The 24,640-nt window shown below is 52.8% G+C and overlaps 1 protein-coding gene and 1 pseudogene across 1 annotated transcript; one reads left to right on the top strand and one right to left on the bottom strand.

Moving 5' to 3' along the window:
• The window catches only part of LOC144248389 (uncharacterized), a 63,475-nt pseudogene extending 43,779 nt beyond the window's left edge, over window positions 1–19,696 (top strand).
• A 323-nt stretch (window positions 19,697–20,019) lies between these two features.
• LOC146764134 (uncharacterized) lies at window positions 20,020–21,039 on the bottom strand. The gene has a single exon (XM_085565455.1). It carries the CDS (start codon window positions 20,827–20,829, stop codon window positions 20,020–20,022), a length of 810 nt encoding a protein of 269 aa, XP_085421581.1. The 5' UTR covers window positions 20,830–21,039.
• Between the last annotated feature and the right edge of the window lie 3,601 nt (window positions 21,040–24,640).

The following is a 24,640-nucleotide window of genomic DNA, read 5'->3' as shown; positions in this document are numbered from 1 at the left end:
AAAGCTGCATTTAAGGCTCTGCACTGACTTCTCCTTCTCCTGCTCCGAGTCTTTGGAGTTTTCTGCCAGAAATCTCTCCCCTGCCCCACCCACCCACAGGGCTTGGGGCAGGTTTCCCTTTTCGGGGGAAATCAAAGGGAAGCACTGATGCACTAACGAGGGGCAGGATAAGTGAGGCTCCTGGGCTTCCCGCAGAGGCGGAGGCACGGGAGGCGCAGGGCCGGGAAAGCCGTGGCGGGAGGCGCGGAGAAGTTTGTTTGTGTGGGCAGCTCAATCCCGGCTCGGCCCGGGCCCGTGCCGGGGCTGTTCCTCATCTCCGGCTTTCCCCTCACGCAGCCCGGGGGCGCCGAGAGCGCGGGGCGAGGCGGGGCCGTGCGCAGAGCCCGCCCCGAGCTCGCTGCCATTGGCCGCCGGTGCCGTCAGTCGCGGTTGCGGCGCGCTGATTGGTGGGAGCGGGGCGCGGCGCGGCCCCGGCGGCGGGCTGAGGGCGGCCGTGGCCGCGCAGCGCCGCCATTGGCCGAGCGGCTGTGCGGGCCCGGCAGCGGCGGCAGCGGCCGGAGCGCGGTGAGGCGGCGGCGGCGGAGCTCGGAGGCGGCCCCGGCGCAGGTGGGAGCCGCGCTGGGCTCTGCGGGGGCTCGGGGCCGGCTGCGGGCGGAGGGGGCGGCAGGGGGCTCCGGCGGCTCGCCGGTGCCGTGTCCGGCCCGTGCCGGCCCCGGGCTGAGGGCGCTGCGGGAGCGGCTGCCCGCGGTCTCCTTCCCGCCGGGGCCGGGCAGGAGCCGCTGCCGGAGCAGCGCTGGCTCGGCCCGGCTGCTGTGGGTAGGACAGAGGGGCTGCCCCGCGGCCGGGAGCGGGCGGGGAAATTCCCGTCGCCGGAGGTTCGTGTGCCCGGGGGAGAGCGAGGAGTCCTGTCAAAGTGACTTTATTGCCGAGCAGGGGCAGAGGCCGTGGGGCATTTGCCGTGCGCTCTCTGCCGTGGCTGTAGTCCGCAGCCTCCTTTTTATCCTCATTTTCCCGGCCGATCTCCCTCTGCCTTTGCCCACCGGCTGAGTTCCTTGGAAGGTTCCGACTTCCCGATGCGCCTGGAGCCTGTCCTCGTTAATGTGCACCCTCCTTTTGTAGAACAGCCGATATTCATGGCTCTGTTAAGTCTTTGTTCTTCTCCTCGAAGTTCGGGAATGTAGCGGGACTTTGAGCAGCTGTCTGGGTCAATTTGGAACATTTATTGGAACTGATGGTTTCTCCCCTTATCTACAAGTGCCCGGCTCTATCTCCAGGCAGATTCACTCCTTGACTCTGTTTTGTCCTTCCCGGGTCCTCTTTGGTTTTGGGATTATTCTCGGTGCCCTCATTCCCTGTCCTTTTGTAGCCGTTTGTGGATCAGGAGGCCTGGCTGCCACCTGCATGCCCTGGCTCAGCTGCTGGATGAGCTGCACTGCCAAGGTGTGGAGCATGGTAAAAAGATGAGAGTTGCTGCAGCACAGAAGAGGAGAAGCAACATTCGTTTAACCCATGGTCTGCCAGTGCAGCACAAAATCGTGTCCCATTCCCATCCTTTCCACATTTGGGTCAGAACATGAGCTGCTTTCTTATTTCCTTTCTCATCTTTTTCACCAGTTTTCCTTGGTCATCTCTTTGCCAAGAGCAGTTTGAGTAATTTAGTTTTCCATAAACTCCTCCTTTTTCTGCTAACAGATAATCTGATCCCATCCCCTGGTGAAATGTTGTGTTCCTCATTTGAGTGGCTTGGTCAGCAGGAAGGTCAGGAGCTGGAGTTGTCTGGTTGGTTCTTATTTGGAGGACAGCTTGTAATTTAATGATGCCATTGAAATGATAAATGGGTTCTGTGGCTCCTGATATGAGTTTCATAGGGTTCCCAGGGGCTGGTCTGTGGTGTTGTAGAATTTATTCTGGTAGCCGTTTTGTTTTTTCCATTTTTGGCTCTCCCTCGGGAGCCAGGGCTGCATCAATTGACTGATTTTCTCTAATGTAAACATCAAATACTTGTATTCTAACTGATTTTTCTGAACTTATGGTAGCAAAAACCCCATTGCTCTAATCCACCCTATAAAACATAGACAGTGACAGCATATGTTGGAGTGGGCAGAGGGATGATCCCCCCCTTATTTTAGTGAAGTTTTCCCAACATTCTCCATTTGCTGTTTCCCTTTGCAGCTTCAGCCATTTCTGTTGCAGAGTCAGAGATCCTCACCACGGGCTCTGCCTTCAGCTGTGCAAATTCCATCTGTGGGAGATGGCAGAGTTTGGGGTGAGGGGGCAGAGGGAATCAGCCCAATTCCAACCCCAGGCAAGAAACCCAAATACATTGTCCATGCTTTACCCCAGCACTGTTAATTTGCATTTCTTAAGCTCCTCTCCAGGCTGCTGGAAGGAAAATTCTCTTCCAGAGCAGCCATTGGATGACTCATATGCGGCCACCCCAGAATATGCTGCTTTTATTTTTTCTTTTTAAAGCATATTTTTAAACAGACTATTAACTGTTAATGAGTTTAAGTATCACCTTTGTGATAAATGAATGCTCCAATTTATTAATTAACGAAAATTTATTAAATGATCAAAGTATAAATTTAGAGAAAAAAAAAAAAGAGCCACAATCCATTCAAAAAGGGTCAGTGCAGAGCCTGGGTACCGGTGCTGGGCGAGACACAGGTCTGATCGCTACAGCAGAGGGTCCCCTCTTGTTTCACACCGACTGTCCTGCCCGAGGCAGAGTCCCTTTCCTTCCTTTCAGGACTGCACATATTCCTGTGGAGTTCTTTCTCTGCAAGGAGCTGAACAAAACCATGGCCGGGGAGTGATAAACATCCAGGGAACAAAACCATGTCCGGGGAGTGATAAACATTCACGATGTGTTCCCAGAATCCAGGAATCCAGTAATCCAGTATCGAGATGTATCTCACAGATGGCTCCAGCTATCTCAGTCTTAGATGTTTATCAGGTATTCATCATCCTGGTGGATCACCTTGGGGAACACCCATCTTTGGGCTGGCCACATTAATTCATTTGTAAATGAAGATCTCCTTCCTCTCGTCCAGGTGGTTTCAACACTGTGATGCAATCCCCGACACTGACTTGTGTGCTTAAAAATCTTTTTATAAGGGTATTTCTTACCAATACATACATAAAATATATATGGCAATTTTTATCGGCATGAATTATCCCATATACGCAAAACAATCCTTCCCCTTCTACATAAACATAGTAATTCCTGCTTTCTAAACTTTCTACATAATTATGTGTGACTTTACTTCTACCCTGTACTACTATCCCATTTCCTAGTTCTTTATAAGAAGGAAATAAACCTCTTAGTTCCCTCAAGGCTTATTATCCCACTCTTGTCTTGGAATTCCCTGGTACAATTTGTAGACATCCCCTTCTCCCTGTATCTGCTCTTTGAATCTGGCCAAAGCATCTGCTGCCCTACCGTGTAGATTTTCCTCCCCCAATTTCATTATTTTTGATACCTGATTTGTTTTTCCCATAGCACATTCTGGGTCTGTGGGCATGGCAGCCACCTGCATACCCTGCACTACTGAGTGTATCGACCTGATAAAGCATGGTATCAGGCAGGGTAGGAATATGATCCCAGCTATTGAACACAATATTAAAAAATATTACCTTTTTCCACCATGCTCCATCAAACAGATGATCCCACCAGGATGCTTGGAGTACGGAGTTCCATTTTTGTACTGGGACATGTGCTACCCTTTTAATTTCTGTCACAGGCCTCTGATGGTTTCTCCATAGTCATCAATCTCTATAGAGCATTATGATTCATTAAACTTTCCACAGACCCCTACTCCCTCTGCTAGTAAATAGTCCAGGGCTATTCTGTTTTGATACACAAAGGCCCTCATTTGGGAGTGTTGTTTAGACAACAGCTCAAGGGCATTTGAGGTGTGGTTAGAGACCATGTCTACCACTGCCCAAAGTCTTATTAGTTGGTTTAACAGATAAATTGGGGTCCTATACCCCCAGCTTTCATCCTGGGCCCATGTTGCAGGACCATAATCCTCTATTATTCTTTCCGCTGGCCACTTCTTGCCCCAGGTCTGACCCCCACCAAAGATAGGGAATTTCTTTTTCAAATCCCTTCTTCTTCTGCTCAAAGTTTCGTATAAGGGGGCCCCTAGTGAGCTGTGTTCTGATTGAGGTAGGGTAAAGAAAACGTGTCTGATCAATTGAATAGTGCATGATCCTCTCCACCACTGAGGTAGTTTGCTGTATGCTTTCTTCCCACAAATCCAATATAAACCATTCAGGGGCTTTCCACCTGACTTTTGTGTTTTTGGGTTTACTCCAGAATCCTCTCAATTCATCTAAGGATTGGTAAAGGTTAGCTCCAGAGCCTTTGTTCCAGCAGTGTTTGATTTTTTTCTCTCCATTCACATTTAGTGCCTTTTTCCCAGCTCCAGTACCCTACTAGGTACCTACTAGGTACTGGAGTACTCCAGTAGGGATTTCTGGCTGCCAGATTCTGCTTTTGTTAAGGGAATTTACTGTTGGAGTGGACAGACATGAAGTGTATCCCACCATTTCGGTGTGCTCCTTTCCCTCCCTGCTAATGCAAAATGTCCCAATTATAGCATTATCCCATTTCAGGAGTTGATCTAGAGCTAAGCTCTCACCTTTTCAAGGCCACTTCTCTGCAGACTTGAGCCCTCTGCAGATCCAGCAATTGGACAGCCCCAATTCTGTTGCAGTTTCTTGCATCAGATCCACAAATAGGTTTTGATTGGAGGCAGGGAAACTCCAACTGGTATATTGTTTTTTGAGCTGATCATATTGCTCGCTTAGGGTTCTCAGCCTTTCTTGCTCCATCCTTCTTTTTCTCATCTCTGCCTCTTGTCTTTTTAGTTCCTGTGATACCTGTTTAATTTTGCTCTCCGGGTCCACTCCCTCTTTGTTCTTGAAAAGCAGAACATCCTGTCATATTGCAAACAAACACGGTCATCCTAATCCTCTAAAAGGTCCAAGATAACTGACTCATTTTTGAGGGACATCTTGGTCTCATATTTTAAGTTCTTCCCGACCCAGTATGTCTGTCCACCCATAACACACATTCCCAAGTGGTTATTGTCATAACACAATGGGTTAGCCTGAAAGTATGCTACAAACACTGACTCCATCCTTCCCCCAGTCCATACTGTGCGGTTACATTTATCACAGATTGGGACAGATATCTGTTCAACATTTCTTTTATGTTCCTTGTGCTCTGACTGCCCGTCCTTGGGGGTCGCCCTTTGTGAGTAACACCTTATTCTTTCTTTTAGCTTGCGTATCCCCTGCTGGGTGCCGTTTATGGGACAGTGCCCGCTTATCTTACCCTTGCCGCGGTTCCTTGGGGCTGGGGCTGTCGGAGCCTCCGATTCCCCGTGTGCTCTCCGGACAGTCTGTATGCAGAGCCCACACCTTCACCGGGGCCTCACACCTCTGTGCTGGGCCAGTCAGTGCAACGCGTGCTGGTCTTGAGGCACATTGCTGGACTCAGATTGATCAGGATCCCCACGATTATTATTCCTCTGCCTTTGCCTGTGCCCACTGGGTTGCCACCAGTGGTGAGGTAAACCATTTTCTCGGCAGCAAGAATAGTCTTCTGTGGTGTCATACCTGGACTGAGCTGCATACCTCCATTTAAAGATGCTCCACCTCGGTAGTTTAACTGTATCTGCACTGCAGGGTACTTTATTTAACCTCCGGCACTCAACAGTAATGATTTGAGCTTTTGATCTCAATTTTCCCCTTAGCCTGTTTTGAAACAAATTAAAGCAGATCTCAGAGTCTGCTTCGATTATTCCTAGGCTTGTGGCAAGCTCTTGTTGCTGTCGAGGCAGGATGGGAATGAATAGACTTGACTCAGAAGGCTGCTGAGAGTAAAACTCCCATTTATTCAAAATACACAGCTCTTTTATACAGAGCTTCGCAAGGATCAAATCTATTTGTTCTGAAGTGAAAACAACCCAGAGCATTGGTGCAAAGTGCTTGATGCACAGTGATAGAACTTAACTATAAACAACGTGAAAAACAAGAGAAATAAAGCATTATTTACATTCTTTCCCAGCTCTTTCCCAGCTTTTTGTCTGGCTAGAAACTCTCAGTTTCTTTCTTTGACTGAATCTGAGACCCACAGCTCTAAGATATGGCTAGTTCCCCTTCTAGGCACTTATCACATAAACCCTTTGGCCAATATTCCCTTCTACAGTGTGTGACCCAAACCTTGTTACAATACTCGCATTTGAAATATACAAATGGATAACATTCACAATGAGGTTCAGTGCATCTTATCAGATCCCTGTCAGTCATTTACTTGGCCACCACAAGGTTATCTTCAAATCCCCAGGAGGAGAAGTGACTTTGCACTCTGGCATCTCTTCCTGGTGCTCAACCTTCTTCACTCGGGATGCGTGTGTCCACCCCTTTTCTGCTGTTTGTATTGCTGTATCTGTGGTTAAGAGGACGAGAAAAGGGCTTTCCCAGTCAGCTGTCAGTGGGGCTTCTCTCCACGTTTTTATGAGCACTTTGTCCCCAGGATGTATTTTATGTGTGGAAAAACCTAAAGGGGCACCTTGTGTTATTCCCTGCTTCCGCAATTCCTGCAGATTCTTACTTATGGCTATGAGATACGGCTGTGTCTGTGCATCTTCTATCCTCGGATGCCCCACTGGCATACCATGTTCATATGGCATCCCATACAGCATTTTGAAAGGTGACACTCCAGTCTCGGAGTGAGGCATGGTCTGGATATTTAGCAAGGCTAAGGGGAGGCACTTTAACCAGGACATTTTTGTTTCCAAAATCAATTTTGCTAATTGAACCTTTAATGTTTGATTTATCCTTTCAACTTGTTCAGAGCTCTGAGGCTGCCATGGGGTGTGGTATTCCCACTGGATCCCAACAGCATTGGCTTGTTGTCTAATAATTTTTGAGGTGAAGTGTGTCTCCTGGTCCGCATCTATGTATTTTACTAACCCATATCAGGGTATGATTTCTTCTAGTAGAAATTTTGATACTGTCTGAGCCATCACCTGAGAGCTCAGGAGGGCTTCTACCCTGTGGGTTAGTTTGTCCACTATTACCAATAAAAATTTATATCTCCCCACCTTAGGCAGATCAGTAAAATCTACCTGAATCATTTTGAAAGGTCTGTATGCCACTGGGTGACTTCCCAGTGCCAGCTGCCGTGTTTTTGCCTGATTAATCTTTTGACAAATCATACCCCCCTGCACCTCTTGTTTTACCAGTTCATAAATCCCCTTGCACCCGAAGAATCCAGGGAATTGCTCTGCCAGGGCCTGGAATCCCCAGTGTGTTTGTTGATGTAATCTCCTCAGGATGTTTCTGCTGTAGTCTTTCGACAACAGCTCCCTCCCATCTGGCAATTTCCACTTACCTCCTTCTAGCTGGCCTCCTATCTTCTTGTACCCCTCGATTTCCTTCAGGAAGGGGTGGGGAGGATATTCCTGAACCTCCCCTTCTTCGATTCCTGGGGTACTTACCTTCATTAGAGGCATGCTTTTGGCCTCTTTGTCTGCTAAATTGTTCCCTTGGGTCCTGAACTGCATTCCTGTCTGGTGCCCTTTCACGTGGACTATGGCAATTGCCTCTGGCCCCCTTATAACCTTTAAGATTTGCCTGATTATTTCTTCATGCACTAGCCTCTTTCCCTGAGTATTGAGTAACCCTTGTTCTTCCCAAATCTTTCCAAATATGTGTACCACCCCAAATGCATAATTTGAATCTGTAAAAATTGTTCCTTTTTTCCCTTCTAATTTCCACAGGGCCCTCAATACTGTGTACAACTCACAAGCTTGTGCTGACCATCCGGGATTCAGGGGTCCTGATTCCACTACCTCCCTGGTTTTGCCATCAGGAAATATCCTGATTTCCTTTTCCCATCTATGACCCTTGCAGAACCACCCACAAACCATTTTTCACCTTCTTCTAAATCTGGCCTTATTTTGATCTGCAGCTCCACCACTTCTGCGCAGTCATGGGAAGGCACTCCTGCGGCTTCCCCAGCCAGGAATCGCGTGTGATTTTGCACCGAGGTAGTTCACAATTCCAAATCCCGGGAGTGGATTAATACAGCCTCATACTGTAGGAGCCTGGCGTCAGTTGGCCACTTGTCAGCCTTTTGCTGCAGAATGCCCCGACGGTCACCTGCGACCAGGGACCTCAGATAACGGGAAGCTGGACAGGACAGAACGCACATCCAACCAATATGATTAATGCAATGTTCTCCATTTATTCGAGAGAAGATGGCAGTTTTTATACACTTCTATATAGTTTATAGTTTACAAAGCACTCTCATTGGCAAGCTAACATTGTTTACCTTTGTCTTAAAGTGGCCTAAACCTTACACTATAAACCTATACTACTTTACACCCAGACAGCCCAGTGCTTCGCATCACACCTTAATACAATTTCTAACTGCGCCACAAGCTCTTAATTTCTAACTGCGTCAGAGGCTGGAAGGCCTCACAAGCCCCAAATCTGTGGCCTAGACTGAGGGGAAGCTCAGTTCTCACTCCAGACATAAATCATGCCCTCTCTCTCAGAAATTCTGTAACAGTCACCTTCTTAGCCTCCTCCACCAATACTGTCACTGCTGCAATTGCTTGTAAGATCCCTGCTTACAGGATCTAAAAGCTTTGATACATACCCCACCAGCTTCTTGGCCCCTGCCCAATCCTGCATTAAAACCCCATGGGCAGTGTGATTACTGATGTCCAGGAACAGCTGAAAAGGTTTCTTTACATCAGGGAGGCTCAACTCAGGAGCTGCCGCGAGGGTTTCTTTTAATTTCTTGAAACCCTCCTCATCCTGCTCTGTCTACTTTAGCTTGTCCGTGATAAGCTTTTCTTGAAGAAACTTTTACTTCTCACTATATCCCTTGATCCATTGCCTGCAGTATCCTGGAAGCCCCAGCAGCTGCCTAACCTCCTTTTTTGTTCATGGAGGGGGTAAAGTAATGATACCTGTTATCCTGTCCGGATCCAACTTCTTACCTTTTGTTAACCAATGGCCTAGGTACTTGACCTCAGGCTCTGTGAACTGTAATTTCAGTTTGAGACCTTCAACCCTTTTTCCCCAAAGAGGTTTAATAGTGCTATGGTCCCACACATCCTCCTCCCTGAGTCCGGCTGCCAATAGGTCATCTACGTATTGTAGTAATTTGGTCCCTTTAACGGGCACAAACTCACTTAAGAGTTTTTCAAGGGCTTGTCCAAATAGGTTTGGTGAGTACAGAGAATAGATTTACCACCCTCAAATCTTGCACCAGCCTGTAATTACCATCCGCCTTCTGTACTGCCAAGGTAGGAGTGTAATGTCTTGACATGCACAGTTCCAATGTGCCTTTCTTTCTTAGATCTTCAATTACAGCCTTCAGTCCATTCCTGCCTTTCATGGGAATGCAGTACTGTTTAATCCTGATTGGATCCTCCAGTCTCTGGATCTCAGTGTGAATTGGCTCCATGTTTAACCTCCCCGCCTCTTCCTGAGTGGAGTGTTTAACCTCCCCGCCTCTTCCCAAATCACACTTTGGGATTTATCTCATTTTTGTCCTCAGCGGTTATTTTGTATAAACTTACTGTGAGCTGGGAGTCCTGTGCTATCAGGTTTATCCCCAGAGCTACCATTAGATCCCCCCCAGCAAATTATAATCTGCTTCTTCTACCAGTACTATGTTCCCCAGACAAAACTTATTTTCTATTTCCACATTTGTTAAAACCGGAACCTTAAAGGGTTCCCCTTTAGCCCCAGTGACCACCATTGAATCCTTGCTTTTAGTACATCCAGGTGGCAGTCGCTGAACTGTAGTTCTTTCTGCGCCTGAATTGACCAAAAACACCAATTCTTGTTTTTGGGGTCTAATTTTTAATTTTATCAAGGGCTCTCCAGGTGTTCTGGACCCCAAATTATAAAGCCCCTGACACCTCTAATCCTCCTGGAAGATCTGTTCATCCTTCATTCTCTTCTTACAGTCTCTTTTAAAGTGCCCTTTCTGTTTACAGTAAAAGCACTCAGGGCTGCTTACCTGTTTGTTTATGCCTTTCTTCTGAGAGGGGTTAGGTTTTCCCTGGGGCTGTTGTGTTTGTGCCAGCTTTCCGGGATTTTGTATCTGCTCCTGTTTTTGCACTTCCCTTATTGCGCCACCAGTATCCTTGCCTGTGCTTTTTATTTTTCATCATTCCTTCTCATGTAAACCTTCTGTGTCTCCCTTAACAATTCTTGGAGGCTTTTCTCTTGACAAGTTTCTATTTTTTCTAGCTTTTTCCATATGTCCTCCCATGATTTAGCAACAAATTGTGTTTTAAACAGAATAGCCCCAACAGGTGAATTAGGGTCGGTATCCGAATACATTTGGAGGCTCTTTCTCAGCCTCTCCAGCCATTTGGTGGGTATTTCATCCCTCCCCTGGCATTCCCCCAATGCTTTACTAATGTTCTGTCCCTTTGGTACCGTCCCCCAAATTCCCTGTATTACCATGTTCCTTAGCCCTATCATTTTAGACTGATCCTTCTCTGCCTGGGTGTTCTATGATGGCCTCTGTTCAGGCTTTCTCTCGTGCCACTCCCTCCCTGGGGATTCCTGTGTTCTCAATCATTTATTGCAGCCTGCCGTATCATGTCCCGTTCCTTGGCGTTGAATAACGACCTTAGAATGGTGCAGATGTCATCATATGAATAGATGATGTTCCCCAAAAATTCATCCAGCCTCTCTGCCACCCCTAGAGGATTATCCATTAATTTCCGCATTTCCTTGCTGAAAGCTCTTACATCTTCCATATTGATCGGCACATTTACGTACCCAATGACTCCGGGAGCGGTTGGTACTTCCCTTAGAGGGTAAAGACTGGGTCTGTCCCCTTCCTCCTCACTATCGTCATGGTTTTCTCTCCGTGTCTTGCACCGTGTTCTGCTAGCTGGAGGATAAGCAGTTTTCCCAGGGGGAGGTGTGTGCCCGGGATCGTCTGCCTGTTGTGGTGCAGGTGGGGCTGGGAGGGATCTGATGGGTCCGGCAGCAGCGGAGCCGAGGGCTGTGTGTTACACGGCGGTGCCTGTGCCTGTGCAGGCTGAGGCGGGTGCCCCGCTGGTGCAGGCACAGGGGCCTGAGCCTGGGGAGGAGAATTCAGGTACAGGGGTGGAAGATTGTCCAAGGGCTCTGTCTTGGTTTGAAAAGGCAGGAGTCTGTGAAGGAAGGCAAAAGCCTCTTGTGAAATGGAAAAGGTAAACTCCCTCTCTCCGAATTACCACAATTTCAAAAAAAGCTCTTAGGTAAAGATATGGGAATGGGAATAACAGTTCCTTATTAGGAGAAAAACTAAATAAAAATAATAACAATAAAAATGTAATTAGTACAAACAAAACTAGTGATAGAGTCAGAAACCTAACACCCTGAGGAGTTAGGGTGTTGGCAGTAGTCCAGTTAAATGGTGGCTGTTTTTCCTGGAGTGGCAGATGAAATGCTGCTGGATTGGTGATCTCTAGAAGGGTGGAGTTTTCTTTGGAGGTCTGGTAGTAGTTGGGCTTGGTCTTCCTCTGGGAATCCAGCAGAGAAATGAGCTGCTTTTCTGGGAATCCAGCTAATAGCTGCTCAGTGTCCCAAAAAGTGCAGATTTTATGCAGGTAGGGGTGCTTGGTTCCTCCCTCTGGGTGGAGCATCTCACAATGGGATGATGTAACTTTACTGGTCATGCAGTGAGTCATTCAATGGTCCATGAACAGAAGATATCTCCCCGGAGGGAGACATTGTTCTTGGAAGAGATAAGAAAACTGCCCAACCTCCAACAGATGGCAGATAGAATACCTGCTTATCTTACAAGCCAGGACAATTATTTCGGAAAGTTATTCTCATAGTGTAATCTTGTCTCTGAAACTGCAGGGAAAAAAAATTTCCAACAATATCTTTAGTGCTAGAGAGTCAAGGCATTCCTTGGTTCTGGCAAAGATGTGCAACAGAAATCATTTCATTCACACATAGGCTGGCTGTGCAGAGAAAATTATCCCATGACATGTGAGTTTTAGTAGATTTTCCTAAATTTATATAGTCTGAACCAATCTAAATCCATTGGTTTAATGCTCATTGCTTCCAAGTTGTGTAGTTTTTAGTATTTGGTTTCCTACTGGACCCAGATTTCTTTGCCTCTGATGTTAATTAGGTTCGAACTCCTGGATTTCCTTCTCAGCCTTTTGCAGACCAGGTGCCTCTAACTCTGCTGGGGGCAGTGTCTGGGGTAGGTGTTGGTTGCTGTTTGCTGCTGGGCACTGATGTTTTGTGGGTATCTTTTGGGGTATTCCCAGTGTGTTGAGATGTTAAACTCATCTCCACTGAGTGGTGTAACATCCCTTAACAAAACCTTTAAAATTTCTTTCCCCAAGGCAAAGGCAAACCAAGCCTGAGTAGAGAAATAATTTTTTTTTTTAATGAAACTTGCTACATTTTCCACCAACCCAGCTAATGCAGTGTGAGTGTAACTGAGTGGAATTGTCCCGGTGTCTCCCCAGCAGCTGTGGCAGTGCAGGCCCAGCGAGCACTGAAGCTGCAGCAGTGGCAGCAAGGGCTGGCCCCGGTGGCTGGAGCTGCCCAGGGAGGGTGGCCAGGCCGAGGATTTCAGCAGAGGAGGTGTGGGCAGGCCCAGGGCCTTGCCCCGCTGTGGAGCCCTGGCTGCTGCTGCGCTGCCTTCAGTGCAGGCTCAGGGGGGCCTCCCATCCTCCTGCTGCAGGCGGGAAGTGCAAATCTCCGGGGCTGCAGAGACCTGGAGCCCAGGCTGAGGGGTCCCCCCGTGTTCAGCTGTGCTGGCGGCTGTTTCTGGCCTCGGGGCCCCTTGGCATGGGCCACGCCACTTGGCCACCAGTGGTGCTGCTTTGCACTCCTTAGGCAGAGCCCATGTCCTGCTTGGATGTTGGCAGCAGCAAAGTGCCAAGGCAGGCTCTGTGCCAGCCCAGCTTCCTGGGGGAGAGATTGCACCAGAGACAGGATTCTGGCCACAGACTGCTTTAAATGTGCATCCCTTATCTCCACCCTGCACTAGGTGCAGAATTCCTAGGTAAGGATTCCTGAGATCAATTGCAAGGGGAAATAATTGAATATCTGCCCTAGGTCTGGCTCTTCTTCTTGCCCAAGCCAATGGCAAAAGCCGTACCCATGGCATCTTGGTTTCTATCCCCAGCTTCCAAAGGTGCTTTTTTCTTTCCCTATTCATTCTTTGTACCCATCCTGAGCTGTGGGGGTGCCAGGGGTTCTGGAGGTCCCATTGTATTCCTAAAGCTGCCATAACCCCCTGGAGGATTTTTCCTGTAAAATGAGTTCTGCTGTCTGAGTTTGTTGCTTCTACAATCCCTTTTATTGGAATGATTTCTTTTAGAAATACCTTAATAAGTGTTCCAGTGGTTGCTGAGCAGTCAGAATTGCTTTTGCCCCCCTGTTAGGTGAGATGGTGTCACCAGAAGATATTGAAGCCTTCCTGCTCAGGGCATTTCAGTGCCAGGCTCTTACAAGCACACACAGCTGTGCTGGTTGAGCTGACCATGGGGGGTAACCTGCGCTTTGTCTGATTCCCTTTCCTCAATAACAGCGTGTCGTGGAACTCTTTTCCCTTCTGCTGCCCTTGAAGAGCCATCCACAAAGACATTTTCTGCCTCAGGCCAGGCAATGTCTCCTGAATCTCCCCCAGGCTGGGTCTGGAGCTGTGTCACTTGAATGCAGTGCCGGGTTTCTTCCCAGCCCCTCTGTGGGCTGTTCAAACAGGAGGCTGGGTTAAACCCTTCCCCTGTGCTCAGTTCTGAATCCTCCTGTGCCACTGAACAAGTTTCACACTGTAATAACCGAGCACTGCTCATCCATTGCGAGGCTCTTTTGGTTATCAAAGCTTGACTTTGATGGCAGACTGGAACAGTTGGAGATCCTGTTGTCATCAGTTTTTGGGCCTCGGTTCCCGTGGAAGCTGTGGCTGCACAATTCTGCAGGCAATGAGGCCACTGTGGCCACTGGGTGAAACATTTTGGCCCAAGAATTCCTTTGGCATGGCCCTGTTTAACATTCACCTACAATTCCAATTTCTTTTCTGTAGGGAGTGCTGTGCTCCAGGACGGTTTAGGTGAATGGAGACGAGAGATCTCTGAAGGCTGCTCTTAGGATATGAGGTTTATTAGGGATGGAGAAAGGTCTTGCTTGGAGCTGCCAGATGCAGCACCTGGCAAGCTTGAGGGGATGGGGGAGGGGAGAGAGAAGAGGATGCTCTAGGACAGGGTGGAGGTCCTGAGAGGGGGGAAGATCCAAGAGAGCGTCTGGCCCCTCAGAGACCCCTTATCAGGGGCTTCAAGGTGGGCTGGAACAAGACTTGGGCCAATGGGGTTACAGGCACTTGATGTTTTAGGGGATGAACCATACATTTTGGGGGGTGAGATGGAACAGTCTATTTGACTTTTGGATTTATCTGTAGGTAACGGTATTGTCCAGCCAGTAGGGAGGATTGTTTTCAGCCTGGCTGTATTATGAATAATTATATTTATCCATGCTTCCCAACACTTTTCTGAGTCTGGAAGAGCCACAGCTGAGGCATCAATATTTTTGTTGTTCATTTTCTCAAGTTTTGCTCTCTTTCTCCTGTCCATACCACAATATGGAGGCTGTCTGGGGCTAAAAAGTCCTACAGTCCTGGAACAGAGAATCCTCAGTCCAGGTTGTGTAATTCCCTTCTAATCCTCAGCATTGTCACAGCTCCTTTTTGTTCATGGGTAGTGTTACTTCTGAGATTGCCCACACCAACTCTGGGTCATTCAACCACGAACCTTCAGTCAAAATATATCCCAAATTTTTAACCTTTTTCTCCACCATTTGCCTTTTTATTTTACCAAGTACTCTGCATTTCCCAGCTGTTCCCTTGTTTTCCCCGTTGTGCTCAGGGTCCCTGCCCAGCCCGTGTGGCAGAGCCGGTGCCTGTCCTGCCGCAGTGTCCAAAGGCGGCCCCCCCGGCGGGCAGGGCCGGCAGCTCCCCGGGGCCGGGCAGCGGCCGGGGCGTCCCGCAGCCTCCTGGGGGCCGGGGGCCACTGCCGGCCCTGCCCGGGGCTGGTGGGGTCAGGCAGCGCCCGGCGCTGAGCCCCGGCTGCCCCACAGCCCCGGCCCGGCCCCGCAGCTCCCCACAGGCCCCAGCCCGTGCTCCCGGTGCCGCACCTCTGCGCCCGGTGCTGCCGCTGCCAGCGCAGAGAAACCCCTGGCATCCTGACCTCCTGCTTTTCCTGTCTGGGAAACCGGGGATGGAAAGGATCTGGATCAGCTGGCAAATTTCGAGAATAAGACCCTGCTGAAAATCATCCCAATCCTGAGTATTTTTCTCCTTCTCCTCTTTTCCGTCATCCTTTTTATTACCACATAGATTCCTCCTGCTGCCTCTTGCTGTAATGATATTGCTGCACACTCCCCTTCACCTGATCCCTTCCCAGCACACCAACACCCTCCATTCCCTTGTTTTCCAAATGCCTTCTCAATTTCCCTTATTTCCTCCCTGGGTGTCCATGTCCTTAATTACCTCTGGGGGAATGTGCAAACTACCTCAGCATTCTCGAAAGGAGCCCTTCAGAGACATTTTGGGATCATCATCCCTTTGGCCAGGACCCTCCCTGGCTTTCCCTTTTCTCCCCTCCATGGGTGCCCTGCCATGTTCACTCCCCGAGGATCCCAGGGCACTCACTGATGAGATTTTCAGTGCTCTCTCCCTGCTGACTCTTCTCAGACCCCCTGATGTGTCACTCGTCTGTCTCCTGGTCACTCCCGGGTCCCCAATCAATCCCCGGTGCCACTGCCAGCCAAGGGAGCCGATCACCCAAAGTGGGTGAGGCACCTTCAGCTGCACTCCCTGCCCGCCGCCCCGGACAGTGTTGGAGGACACAGCCTCCTTTTCATCCTAATTCTCCTGGCCACATCTTCCTCTCCCTTTCCGCATTGACTGAAGTACTTGAGAGGTACAGACTTCCCAATCCACCTACTACATACTCCCATAATATGCTCCCTGTTTTTATATAGCCAATGATATTCATGGCTCTGTTAAGTCTTTGTTTTTCTTCTGGAACTTCTGAGCAGGACCTTGGCTGAGGAGCAGTCTGTGTCATCAGTTAATAACATTTTCTGAGACAGATTGTGTCTGCTGTCACTTCCTTATGTACAGGTCCCTGGCCCTATCTCCGAGCAGACTCACAGCATCTGTTTGTAAAGACACTTTCCTGTGGTTCCTTCCATGGGGTCCCCCGTTTGTGGGACATCCCCCCTGGAGCAGGGTGTCCCCTCTGTGCTGCAGCCCCAGGCTCGGGCAGAGCTCAGCCAATCAGAGCCCGCGGCGCTGATGACTCACCAGTTGCCAGGCAGACTCGCAGCTCCCCGCGTTCCCCACCTGGACCCACCTGCGCCCCCCCTCGGCCCCATGGCCCCGCGAGGGGAATTTGGGGAGGTGGGAGTGGGGCAGCGCCAAGGCTGGGCCCCCCCGCGCTGTCCTGGCGGGAGCGGCTGCAGTGGGGACCGAGTGCGGGCGGGAGCGGCCGAGAGCCCAGCGCTGCCCCAGCCCGACCTGCCCCAGCTCCATCCCTGCCCCTGCGCTGGGATGCTGTGGGGCTGGGGGGAAGAGGGAGCCGGCAGTGGGTGCTGGGCCTGGGGGCAGGAGGAGAAGGGAAGGAGAAGCAGGCTTGAGGAACAGAACGGTCAAAGGATGCAGGTGGCAGGAGAGGGTGGGATTGTGCAGGAGAAGGAGGAATAGCAGGAGGAAGAGGAGTGTGAGGAAGAGTAGAGACACAAGAGGAGGAGGAGAAGGAGCAGAAAGAGGAAGCAGCAGAAGGTTCCACCACTCCCTGTGTCTGCAGCCTCCCCCAGCCCCAGGAGCGCTGCTCCCTCCACATGCAGCAGGTGACTGGAAGTGGATCCATGATTTTCACGGGGTGAATCTTGGTGTTTCTGAGCTTTCTTGGGCTAAATGTTGGTGCTTTGGTTTTATATGGGAGCTGAATCTTTATATTTTGGAGGAGGTTTTTGCTGAGCTGTGATGTTTGGGGAGGTTTTGTTCTGTGTCTTAAAGTTTGTGGGATTTTTGGGCTGAATCTTGGTGTTTTGGAGGTTCTTACAGACACAAGATTCCCAATGACTTCCTGAGATGAACTTGGGAAGAAGGAACTTCCAGTCCAAGGTGCTCTCCTCTTGTTTTTCCCTCAAACCAGGATTTGTCATTCCCTGGGTGTGGCTGGATGGAGGAGGAGGAAAAGCCCCGGAGATGCTGCAGGAGGAGGAGCTGCAAACCCAGCCCAGGGAGCTGCGGGGAGGAAAGAGCCCCCCTGAGCCAGGAAGGCGGGCGGAGATCCAGGCGGAGCTCGGAGCTGGTGGAGAAGCCTCATGGCAGGGAGAAGCCCCACAAGTGTTTGGAATGTGGGAAGGGTTTCAGCTGGAGCTACCAACTGATCCAGCACCAGAGGATCCACACTGGGGAGAGGCCCTACGAGTGTGGGGAGTGTGGGAAGAGGTTTCGGACCAGCTCCCATCTCCTCCTCCATGAGCGGATTCACACAGAGGAGAGGCCCTTCCGCTGCCCCGACTGCGGGAAGGGCTTCAAGCACAACTCCTACCTCACCATGCACCGGCGCATCCACACTGGGGAGAGGCCCTACGAGTGTGGGAAGTGTGGGAAGGGTTTCAAAGACATGCCTGGCCTGAATGAGCACCAGGTGCTCCACACTGGGGAACGGCCCTTTGAGTGCTTGGAATGTGGGAAGAGCTTTGGGAGGAGGTCAGGCCTGAGAAAACACCAGCGCATCCACACTGGGGAGAGGCCCTACAAGTGTGGGGAGTGTGGGAAGAGGTTTCAGACCAGCTCCAATCTCCTCAGACACGAGCGGATTCACACAGAGGAGAGGCCCTTCCGCTGCTCTGACTGTGGGAAGGGCTTCAAGCAAAACTCCCACCTCACCATGCACCAGCGCATCCACACCGGGGAGAGGCCCTACGAGTGTGGGAAGTGTGGGAAGGGCTTCAAAGACATGTCTGGCCTGGTCAAGCACCAGGTGCTCCACACTGGGGAACGGCCCTATGAGTGCTTGGAATGTGGGAAGAGCTTTGGGCGGAGCTCACACCTGAGAACACACCAGCGCATCCACACTGGGGAGAGGCCCTACGAGTGTCCCCAGTGTGGGAAGAGCTTTCGGACCAGCTCCAGCGTCCTCAAACATGAACGGATTCACACAGAGGAGAGGCCCTACCGCTGCCCCGACTGCGGGAAGGGCTTCAAGCAAAACTCCAGCCTCATCGTGCACCAGCGCATCCACACTGGGGAGAGGCCCTACGAGTGTGGGAAGTGTGGGAAGAGCTTCTCCATGAGCTCAAACTTGACCCAGCACCAACAGAGGCACCACTAAGGGAAGCCCTGTGAGTGCCCTGAGTGAGGGAAGAGCTTGGAGTGAGGGGAGATCTTGGTGCGCTGCTGCAGCTCCATCCCCCATGGGAGGATCAGGCCTGGATGATCCCCAGTGACCCCCGTTGGGCAGAGCCCTGATGATGCGTGGTCCTGGTGATCCCTGTTGGGTGTGGGGAAGGTGTTGGCTTTTTCTCCTTGTGCTGCTGTGATTTGGGTGGGTTCCCATGGATGGGGGATGGGAGGTGAGTGGGGGGTCCTGGTGCACTGGGGGGGCTCATGGCTCGGGGGGTCCCAGTGCTTTTGGGGGGATCGGTGAACAGGGGAAGCAGGTTTTGGGGGGGTCCCAGTAAACTGGGGGAGACCCTGATGATAACAGGGGGTCCTGGGAGATAATGGGGGGGGCGGGGGGGGGGAAAGACCAAACCCTAAGGGACTCCCCTGGTGCTGGTGAACCCCCAGAGCCCCCTCAGTGCTTGGGGTCCCCCCCAGTCACAGCACTGTTCCTGGGAGTCCCACAGCTCTGGGGGGATCAAAGGGGAAGGGATGGAACCTCCGTCATGGGTGGGGGACACAAAGGGGAATCCAGGCCCAGCGCTTGGGGGGGTCGGAGCACGAGGGGGGCCCGGTCCCTGTCCCGGTGCATGGGGGTGGTGCTGCCCGGGGGATCCCGGTGCCTGGGGGGTTCCCAGAGTTCAAAGGGGGTTCGGTCCCTATCCCGGTGCTTGGTGAGGGGGGGGCAGTTCCCGGGGGGCTCCCAGTGGTCGGTAATTGGGGGGTGTTGGAATCCAGGACATTCCTCTGGCTGCCAGGATGGCTCGAGACCCTGGCAGTGGGCTCAGAGACCTTGGCACGGTGTCAAGAACACCGGTGGCTTTGGTTTTAGCCCCTGGAGAAAATTGCCAACTTTGTATGAGGAATTACAAAATACAAGGGTTTGAGTAGCGTGGTAGGTGAATTAACACAGGGTGGAAAAGTAAAATTTTAGGGTTTTACAATACGGGGTTTAAGGGAAGAAGATGGAGGGATTTGGGCGTGTCCTGACTTTCTGCTCCTTCTTCTTGCCCTCCATGTCTTGCTGAGATGATGACACTATTCTATTCACTGTCCAACATAAATGATAGATATTGGCACGTTAATGTAAACACAGTACAGGTAGTTTTTAGTGTAAAAGGTAAACAGCGCCCTGAGGGCAGGGAGGCTGCCACAGACCGAGCTGCCAGACAGAGCTCAGCAGAGCAGACAAAGCGTGTTAGAGACAAGGGAAAATAAACGGCCCTGAGAAGCAAAGCTCCACATCTCGACTCCTTCTCTGCCCGCGTGGGCTGGGAGAAAAGGACTTTTCACAATCTCAGGGTCATCTCGACCACCAGAAAACCGAGGGGGGGTTTCCACTCGTCCCAGTGCCCGGTGAGGGGGGGTCAGGGCTCGACGGGGTTCGGGGGCACTGAAGGGGGTGCGGGTGCGGTTTTTGGGGGGTCCTGGCACCCCCCTGGGCAGGGTCAGTACTCAGCAGCGCGGGCTGCCTGGGGACCCCCCGGCCCCCAAATCCCAGCCGGGTCTCCTGCAGGGCACTGAGGGGAGGCTCGTTCACCCCCCTGCCCCCACCAGCGTCACCACACGCCTTCCCAAAGTGTCCCCAAGTGCTCCCAAAGTGCCATCAGGATGTCCCCGAGTCTCTGCAGAGGTGACACCGGCCTGATGACAGCCCAGTGGTGATGTTGCTCTGTGAACAGCAGCCTCTGGATGTCCTCCATGGCTCTTTGGCACTGCTCGGCCACCACGCGGCCACCGTGGCCAGGAGGGGGACAGAAGAAGAGGGTGTTGATGTCCCCAAGTGTCCCCAGCAGGTGACGCATGGCCAGGCGGGCACTGGCCTCCCACAGCTGCTCAGCCTCGGCCACTGTGGCCACCAAGGCCACACGGAAATCAGGGGACACCTCCATTGCCCCCTCCAGGGCAGCCTCGATGTCCCCGAGCCGGCGCTGCAGCTCCCGGGGGAACGCGGTGGCTTCGTCACACGCGGCCACCAAGTCCCCCAGCAGCCCCAGGTGCAGCTCCAGCCGCTGTCCCCTCCTGGTGGCCGCATCCCTGCAGGCGTCACGGAGCTTGGTGGCCCCCTTGGCCAGCTGGGCCCAGCTGTCCATGAGCCTGTCCAGCACATGCCTGGCGCTGGCCAGGGCTCTCACACAGGCCCAGGTGGTCCCTGGGGTGTCCCCGAGGTGGGCCAGGGTCCAGCCCAGGGAGGGGACACGGTAGTGGCGCAGGGCGTCCTGGAGGTGAAAGATCAAGGTCCCCACAGCCACCTGCAGGAACTCTGGGGACACGGCCAGCAGCACGTCCCTGTGCGGCCTGGCCACGGTGGCCGTCAGTTCTCTCAGGGTGGCCACCAGCTCGCCCAGTGTGGCCACCACGGCCACCATCGCCTCCAGCAGCTGGTGGGGGGACAGCTTGGGAGGGGACAAGGGAGGTGTCAGGGACCTGGAGGCACTTGTGGCCTCCTACAGTGGCCCCTGTGCCCTCCCAGGGTTCCATTGTCCCCTCCCTGGAGGGCTCTGCTGTCCCCTCTGTCCCTTTGCCAACCCCTCATCCCCCACTGTCCCCTCCTGCCACCCTCGGTCCCCTCCACCCCTCTGGCCCTCCTGTGTCCCCACTGTCCCCTCCCGCCCCCACGCTGGGATTGTCGCACCTCGTGGGGCTCCATGGCCGCTGGGGACACTCCGGGGAGGGGACACGGCCGGGGACAGTTGGGGACACGCGGGAACATGGCCGGGGAGGGGAAACAGGAAGAGGTGACATCATCGCCCTGGCCGTGCCCCACCTTTGGCCGCTTTTGGGGAGTCCTGAGGAGATTTTGGGGAAGTCCTAGGTGAGCTTTAGGGGGTCCCAGGGGAGGGTTTGGAGGGTCCCAGAGGAGAATTCCCAATGATTTGTGGTTTCCCAGCTGCCCAGGTGAGGTCTGGGGGTCCCAGGAGAAGTTTGGGGGTCTCAGGTGAGAGTTTGGGGGGTTCCAGGTGAGGTTTGGGGGTCCCAGGTGAGGTTTGCAGGGTCCTGAGGAGATTTTGGAGGCGTGCAGGTGAGCTTTAGGGTGTCCCAGGTGAGAATTCCCAAAGATTTGGGGGTTCCCAGGTGAAAACAGCTCCGGGGGACCGAGGGGGGAGGGGCTGGGGAGGTTTTGGTGTGTGTCCCATGGGTGAGGGAGGGGCGGTGAGGGAGGGTCTGGGGGAATTTGGGGGGGTGGGAGCGGGCAGGACGAACCCCCAGACACTGACCCCGCCCCCTTTGGCCCCGCCCCGTGTTTTAGCCCCGCCCCTCGCTGCTGGACACGCCCACCGAGCGCCCCGCCCCCTCAGGCCCCGCCCCTCCCCATTCCCAGCTCCGCGTTCTGGCCCCGCCCCTCCTGAGGCCCCGCCCCAATCAGCCTTGGCCCCACCCCAGATTGATTTTTTATCAATGGAAACCAAGAATCGCCACAAATCGACCCAAAAATTCAAACCCAGGGCAGTGGGGGAGCAGGACCACACCTGTGATGTCACGGGGGAGGGGCCAGGTGGGATTTTGGGGGGTTCTAGGTGGGCTTTGGGGGGGGTCCAAATGAGTTTGGGGGGTCCCTGGTGTTCCTGGGTGGGTCCAAGTGGGTTTTGGGTGGGTCCAGGTGGGTTTTGGGTGGGCCCAGGTGGTTTTTGGGGGGATCTAGGTGTCCTTGAGGGAGGTTCAGATGTCCCAGGGGTGATCCAGGTGTCCCTGAGGCATTTCCAGGTGGTTTTGGGGGAGTCCCAGGTGTTATCTGGGGGGATCCAGGTGTGCCTGGGGGTTTCTGCTGTGTTCAGGAGGCATCCAGGTGTGCCTGGGAGGGGTCTCAGGTGTCCTGGGGGCAGTTCCAGGTGTTCCTCCATGGCTCCAGGTGTTTTTTGGAGGGATCCCGGTGTCCTGGGGTGATCCAAGTGTGTCTGGGTGGGGTGCAGTTGCCCAGGTGTTCTGAGAACTGGTGATCCAGGTGTGCAGGAACCCCAACATCTGGGTGGGCTGGGACTCAGGTATGAGGGATCCAGGTGGGAGGAAAGCAGGTGTGAGGGCTCCAGGTGCCCAGGTGTGGGTGGGACCTGGTTATCCAGGTGTGATGTCACCTGGTTATGACCTCATCCCCACCCAGGTGTGACATCACGAGCTCACCTGGCCATGACATCACCTGTCCACACACCCCTCCTGCCCAGCTGTGACATCATCCAGGTGTGTGACCTTCAGGCTCACCTGGGCGTGACATCCCGTCATGCCCAGCTGTCCCCTCCCCTGTCACCTCTCCAGCACACCAGGTGTGATGTCACCAACTCTACCACGTGTGATGTTACTCCACCAGGTGTGATGTCACCAACTCCACCAGGTGTGATGTCACCTCACCAGCTGTGATGTTCCCCCCCACTCCCCAGGTGTCTCATCCCCCAGATGTGATAATGTCACACATGTGACATCACCATGTCCCTGCACAGGTGGCTCTGTGTCCCTGCACCCACCCAGGTGTGACATCACCCATGCCAAGGTATGACATCTGTCCTCAGGTGTAACATTACCTGTGCCCAGGTGTCACTCAAGTGTTACTCAGGTGTGATGTACCTGTGTCCAGGTGTGCCAGGTGTCACTCAGGTGTGCCAGGTGTCACTCAGGTGTCACTCAGATGTGCCAGGTGTCACTCAGGTATCACTCAGGTGTCAGGTGTGCCAGGCGTTGCTCAGATGTCACTCAGGTGTCACCCAGGTGTCACTCAGGTGTGTCATGTGTCACCCAGGTGTCACTCAGGTGTGCCAGGTGTCACTCAGGTGTCACCCAGGTGTCACTGAGGTGTGTCATGTGTCACCCGGGTGTCACTCAGGTGTCACTCAGGTGTGCCAGGTGTTGCTCAGGTGTTGCTCAGGGGTCACTCAGGTGTCACCCACGTGTCACTCAGGTGTGCCAGCTGTCCCCGCACAGGTGCCCCGGTGCCTGACGAAGCCGTCCCTCCCCACGAAGGTGCGCTCGCAGGTGCTGCGGGTGCAGGGCCGTAGCCGGGGTGAGTTCCATGTCTCGGCAGTGCTGTTTCATCCCGAAGCGCTCGCGGCGCTGCGCGCAGGTGAAGGCCGCGGGCCCAGGTGCGGGTTCAGGCGCCGCTCGCGCGGCGCAGCGAGAACGCCTTCCCGCAGTGGCACAAAACACCTCGGCCGAGCCGCACCAGCTCACCTGGGCGGCAGGTGAGGGCTGCGAGGGGCGGGACCCGCCCCCGCCATGCGGGGCGCGCTGCGGGCGGCTCCGGGATTCGCCATCCGGGCAGGTGACTTTATTGCCGAGCAGGGGCAGAGGCCGTGGGGCATTTGCCGTGCGCTCTCTGCCGTGGCTGTAGTCCGCAGCCTCCTTTTTATCCTCATTTTCCCGGCTGCATCTCCCTCTGCCTCTGCCCACCGGCTGAGTTCCTTGGAAGGTTCCGACTTCCTGATGCGCCTGGAGCCTGTCCTCGTTAATGTGCACCCTCCTTTTGTAGAACAGCCGATATTCATGGCTCTGTTAAGTCTTTGTTCTTCTCCTTGAAGTTCGGGAATGTAGCGGGACTTTGAGCAGCTGTCTGGGTCAATTTGAAACATTTATTGGAACTGATGGTTTCTCCCCTTATCTACAAGTGCCTGGCCCTATCTCGAGGCAGATTCACTTCTTGACTCTGTTTTGTTCTTCCCAGGCCCTCTTTGGTTTTGGGATTATTCTCGGTGCCCTCATTCCCTGTCCTTTTGTAGCGTTTGTGGATCAGGAGGCCTGGCTGCCACCTACATGCCCTGGCTCAGCTGCTGGATGAGCTGCACTGCCAAGGTGTGGAGCATGGTAAAAAGATGAGAGTTGCTGCAGCACAGAAGAGGAGAAGCAGCATTCCTTTAACCCCTGGTGTGCTGGGGAGCCAGGAAAGCGTGTCCCATTCCCATCCTTTCCATGTTTGACCAATACATAAACTGCTCTTTTTTTTCCTTTGTTATCCTTTTCATGACTTTTCCCTTGTCATCTCTTTACCAGCAGCAGTTTGAGCCATTTAGTTTTCCACAAACTCCTGTTTTTTCTGCTAACACATCATCCGATTCCATCCCCTGGTGAAACGTTGTGTTCCTCATTTCAGTGGCTTGGTCGGCAGGAAGGTCAGGAGCTGGAGCTGTCTGGTTGGTTCTTATTCCGAGGACAGCTTGTAGTCTAATGATGCCAATGAAATGATAAATGGTTTCTCTG

This window comes from Lonchura striata, chromosome 36 (genome assembly GCF_050655825.1).
Source record: "Lonchura striata isolate lonStrDom1 chromosome 36, ASM5065582v1, whole genome shotgun sequence".
NCBI classification, from domain to species: Eukaryota; Metazoa; Chordata; class Aves; order Passeriformes; family Estrildidae; genus Lonchura; species Lonchura striata.
This window is presented reverse-complemented; position numbering and strand designations above follow the sequence as displayed.